Here is a 5304-nt window from a genome sequence, read left to right as displayed (position 1 = left end):
GAGCCTGCTCCCTGGTACAAGACACACAGGAAGACCAGCAGCAGAGACGCAGGGAGCCCTCAGGTCAGGCCCAGCCATGAGTCTGACGGTGCTCCTGGAGACCAGGGGAGCCCAGCAGGCCAACTAAGCTGAGCCCTAGCCTCTGGGCAAGTCTGGTCCTGGGAAGGCACACAGGTCCAAGTGATGGACCTGCCTCAGATATTGCCTCTCAGGAACGAAGGGAGAATTCAACGGTTTGCAGCCCTACACAAGCAATTTTCCCTACAGCAATGGAAAGCCACATACCTGACCCTTTTCTCAAGAGAGATGCTACAAGTTCCATTCAGAATACAAGCTAAGAGTAGCCCCCTTCATCACAGACTGATGTTCTCAGCTCACAATGGCCTTCATTCCAAATTACCAGGCCATTGTGCAACAACTGCAACTATCACATCAGCATTCCTGCTACTCAAATGTTTTATGAAACAGCAAAGCAAAGAGAGGGCAAACTGAATGAGACCCACAGGCACCATCCAGAGAACAGCCGCCATGCCATGTGGCAAAGTCTTGATGGTAAGCGGCATGTGGATGGAACTTGCTGGTTACGGACCTCTATCTCAGCCAGAGTTTTCTTTCTACAAGGGTAAAGGGACTGCCTGCCTGCTTCTTGGCAGCCCTTTTTGTGAGCCTGGCGCTGACCATTCCCAGACTGCGTCTGACCCGGCTGCCGCAGGGAACTTACCTTGTGGAGGAACTCAAGCTTCTCACCATTATTCACCAGCTTGTAGGTGTAGACAAACCCTCCAGCCACAGAGCGTGGGTTCAGGATCAGGTCCTTGGCTACGCCCACCAGAACATGCCAGTCATCCCCACTGTTGGCAAACCGGCACACTGCCACACTGGGAAGAAGAGTAAGGAGGGCATCACTGGGAGGACCATGGCACTCACTGAGAACCAACCAATGCCTGGTACCCCACCGCGGCCCCCAAGCACATCCCAGCCACTGAGCCAAGAGCCTTACCTGAAGGCTGCTTCATTCTGCTCCAGCTGGACGAGGTCCAAAGTGTTTCCCTGAATGGGGTTCATCACCCTGACAACGGAGGCCCACTGCCCATTCCCTGCCTTTGGGGCACCAAAGATGGACTCTGGGAGGTTCTCGTTCAGAAAAGCAGCTGCCATCTCTGCAGCCAATTCCCGCTCGTCTTCCCCTGCAGCTTCCACCATTTCCTGAGAAGTGTCAAGGTGCAAAATGTTCAAGCCACATAAACAACAGAGGGGTTAAATCCTACACTATGACAGATCCTTGAGGGTATTTGGACAGCAGCTGCTCTTTGGCCACAATCTCCCAATGACTTCACTGCTGTGCTCTGTGCCACAATCCCTTTCCCACTCAGAAGGAGCTCAGCCCCAGTGAACAGGCCCATTGGAGGCAGGTCCCACTTACCTCTGCCATCTGCTGCTTTCGCTGGGCTTTGGTTGCTTCCGTATAGGCATTGTGGTCGGTCTCAATGATGATTAAGTTGTTGCTCTCGGGGTGGATGACAAACTTCCTAGGGGTGTACTGAAGTGGGAAGGCAACCTGGTTGAAGACAGCGCCCAGCTTCTCCAGTGCCAGAATCCTGGAACCCAAAGGATGCCACGTTAAGGCCACACGGGACTTCTGGCACAAAGCTCCTGCTCACTGCCCCCTACTTACCAGAATCTTCACATACACACTCAAATCCGACACCTGCCCCCCACTAGCTGCCAATAGAGTACTCCATGCTCTGGTCACAAGGATATCATGCCAGGCAACCCTGGCACAGCCACTTCCTCCCAGTCTTGGTAAGGTACCTGGATGCTTCCCGGCACTTCCCAGCCATACCAACCTCAGTGTGTTTGTGGAGATGGCAACGATGCCTTCTGGGCATTGCTCTGAGGCAAAGCCAGAGGCAAACTCCAGCGTCTCGTATGAGAGGGGGGTTAAGTGGAAGCGCGACTGATAGGAGTAGCTCAGCCACGAACGACTCGACATGGCCAGCACCTGGAGCAGGAGGGGAGACAGCAAAGAAGGGAAGGTCACCTGGTGGGCAGCAAGGCTTCTCCCTATGGGGATCTCTCCCGCCAAGGCCCCCTTTGCTACACCAAGATGAGAGAGCTCAGCAGTGACAAGGGCACAAGCGCCAATTCCACCACTCAGTCCACAAGCTAGACGTGTTTGAAAACTTTGGCAGCCAATTAACTGTGGTACTTTGATCTTGGTGCCCCTCCAAGAAACCCAGCCCCCAGCTCCACGCTCTCTTAGGGGAATAGCCCCAGCTCAGTATATCTCCCAACTCCCCCCTCACCGCTTCTTGGCCTTGCATCCGGACGCGGAAGAGCTTCACAGGGCGTGACCCGAGATACCTGGTCCGAGTGTCAGAAAGATCTCCAGTGACCGGGTCAAGCACAGTCCGGAGCAGCACACCATTCTGGAACACGGACACAGAGAGGGGAGGACGGCGATTCGGGTTAATTCAGGAATACCAAACGATCTGCATCTTTTGATTCCCAACATCATTATTTCCACCTTCTCTCTGGCACGAGCAATGTTTGATGCTATCAAGGTACACTTTCTCCTTTTTACCCAAGTGGGAAAGGAGGTGTGGATCCCCTTCTAAAAATGCAGGCTAGAAACAAAAAAGAAAGGGCACTAGATCAAGAGTGGAGCATCCTGGCCCCCATCTCACACAGGCCCAGCCTAATCCTTCGTGACAGAGTTGCTTGGTCTGCTGGGGGCAGGAAACAGGAACACACTGACAGCAAGGGAACTGTGCCCCTTCAAGCAGAAGGGGTCTTCCACTGGGGAGTCTGGATGCCCGGCATAGTGACTGTGACTTATGCTGCCCCCTTTCCGCAGGAATTCAGGGCAAAAGGAAAGGAAGGAGGGGAAGAAAAAGGAAGGGAGGAAAGGATGGCAAAATAATGTTCCCTTCTGAGTTGGCAAGTTAGAAAGAGGTCCCGGTGCAACACCAGATTGGGCCACATGCTGCTTCAGGAATATGGAGGCTCCCTTATTGGCAACCAAGCTCTGATCTAGTCCTCCACACTTAGCAACAAGTCCCTCCTGCCTGGGAAGGACCTCCAAGGAGAAGCCTCACCTGCAAGCCAATGTTCAGGTACAAGAATCCAATGGAGCCTCTCTCCCCCAGCTCATCCTGCTTCTCCGCACCCCCCATTTCCACAATGCACAGCGATTCTGGCTGGGCAGGGAGGGCCTGCATGCTTAGAGGCTGCAGACAATCCTGAAGAGGAGGAGGAGGAGGAAGAGACCAGTCATTACAGAGGAGAGCAAGAGCACCAGCATTTCTCACACAGGAGGCAGAGAGACAATGCCCTACACCTTGCTTTGCTCCTTACTTGCCTAGGCTTCAAATGAAGCCAGCTGTGCAGCCTCCACCAGAAGGGCCCCGTGGCAGTAGCTCAACTGGCAGCTACCTTCACGCCAGCCCCCCATCATTCCCAGGGGATGAGCGATGGCCAAACCACTGTGACAAGGAGCACCAAGAGCCCACCTGGCTACTCCATCTTCTCTCCTCATGGCAATGAGGGGTTTGAAAGGCAAGCTCTGCAGGGCCGAAGGGGGTGTGAGGGCTGGACTTTTCCTGTGGCTGCCAGGCACCAACCCTATAGCTTCCGTCTATGAAGGGAAGGAAGGCCTCCCTTTTGTTATCAGCACGTTAATTCAAAGCAGCCAAGCTCCTTTCAGACCAACAAGCAACTTGCACCAGGCACTTACAGAAGGGTCGAGGGAAATGATGCGAACGGTATTGTCCACCAGACCAACAGCAAGGAACCGGGAGCGCTGCTCTCCAGGGGGAACGTTGGCCAGGCTCATGCACACCACATCAGCCGACATTTCCTTCCTCTCAGTGTATTCATTCAGTTGGCCAGACTAGTGGGGAAAGGCAAAGAAAGAAGGGAGGCACGTTCAAGTGGGCAAATTATAAGCCAAACCGAACCAATACTTTAACCAAGAGCAGTAGAGTGATTCCCTTCTCAGAAGCACAATTACAGGGTCACCTCATGCGTCTCGGCTGGCCTCACAGAGATCCTGAGGCAAACCATCTGGTTTACTAAAGAAAACAAGGCCTTGGTTCAGCAATTGGCCAAAGCCTTAAGGAAGGTGACACTTTGGAAGTGACTTTTGCCTTGGCCACCAGGACACACGGAGACCAGTCCACACCCTTCTGCCCCGTGGTACAATCCACCTGAACCGTTCCCAGCACAAGTCCCAACAAAATGAACCAGAGTGACACAGGGAGCAGAAGCATATTTGTGTGCAGGTTTCCTCCATTTCTCTTGGGCTTGCACTGGAGAGTTTCCAACAAACTGGTCTCCAAGTCTTTCCATGACAGTCCTAAGTCTGGGAATAACGTACCGGGTCCATTTCGAAGTAGACCAACTCTCCTCCGGTCAAAGCGATCACCACCTGCCTCTGATTCACAGCACACTTGACAATGGTTTTCTTCCCTGGGGTTTTCCATTCATTAACTCGCTTGTCCGCTCTGATGTGCCGGATACCATCAGGATAAACCTAAAGGGAAACAAAAATTCAATGGTGACTAGCTAATACATTATGGCAATCTCCATCATGTGCTAGATAGACTTCCTCTTGCCTACGCATTGTACCTCACCAGCCTTCTCACCCACATCTGCCCACCTCAAAGTGACCTTTTCCTCTATCTAGTTAGCAGACTTCCAATCTTACATAGAATCAGAGAGTTGGAAGAGACCGCAAGGGCCATCCTGTCCAACCCCATTCTGCCATGCAGGAAATCCAAATCAAAGCATCCCCGGCAGATGACCATCCAGCCTCCGTTTGAAGACCTCCAAGGAGGGAGACTCCACTACACTCCAAGGGAGTTTGTTCCTCTGTCGAACAGCCCTCACTGTCAGGAAGTTCCTCCTAATGTTGAGCTGGAATCTCTTTTCCTGCAGCTTGGATCCATTGTTCCTGGTCCTGTTCTCTGGAGCAGCAGAAAACAAGCTTGTTCCCTCCTCAATGTGACACCCCTTCAAATATTTAAACAGGGCTCTCATATCACCTCTTAACTTTCTCTTCTCCAAGCCAAACATCCCCAGCTCCCTAAGTCATTCCTCATAGGGCTTCATGGTTTCTAGACCCTTCATCATTTTAGTCCCCCTCCTTTGGACACATAGCTCCAGTTTCTCAACATCCTTTTTAAATTGTGGTGCCCAGAACTGGACACAATATTCCAGGTGAGGCCTGACCTAAGCAGAATAGAGTGGCACTATTACTTCTCTTGATCTAGACACTATACTTTTATTGATGCAGCCTAAAAT

The 5304-nt window shown here is 52.3% G+C and overlaps 1 protein-coding gene across 1 annotated transcript in view; it reads right to left on the bottom strand.

Annotated features, from left to right (window-relative positions):
* Nucleotides 1–5304, bottom strand: part of SF3B3 (splicing factor 3b subunit 3) — a 24229-nt gene that overhangs the window by 4196 nt on the left and 14729 nt on the right. Inside the window, exons 13-20 of the mRNA XM_042480840.1 lie at nt 4379–4534; nt 3737–3892; nt 3099–3242; nt 2307–2429; nt 1848–2002; nt 1424–1598; nt 1001–1206; nt 722–878 (exon numbers count right to left, since the gene is read on the bottom strand). Of these exons, the coding sequence (XP_042336774.1) occupies nt 722–878; nt 1001–1206; nt 1424–1598; nt 1848–2002; nt 2307–2429; nt 3099–3242; nt 3737–3892; nt 4379–4534 (1272 nt within the window). The remainder of the gene's footprint in view (nt 1–721; nt 879–1000; nt 1207–1423; nt 1599–1847; nt 2003–2306; nt 2430–3098; nt 3243–3736; nt 3893–4378; nt 4535–5304) is intronic.

Source organism: Sceloporus undulatus, chromosome 8, assembly GCF_019175285.1.
Source record: "Sceloporus undulatus isolate JIND9_A2432 ecotype Alabama chromosome 8, SceUnd_v1.1, whole genome shotgun sequence".
NCBI classification, from domain to species: Eukaryota; Metazoa; Chordata; class Lepidosauria; order Squamata; family Phrynosomatidae; genus Sceloporus; species Sceloporus undulatus.
This window is presented reverse-complemented; position numbering and strand designations above follow the sequence as displayed.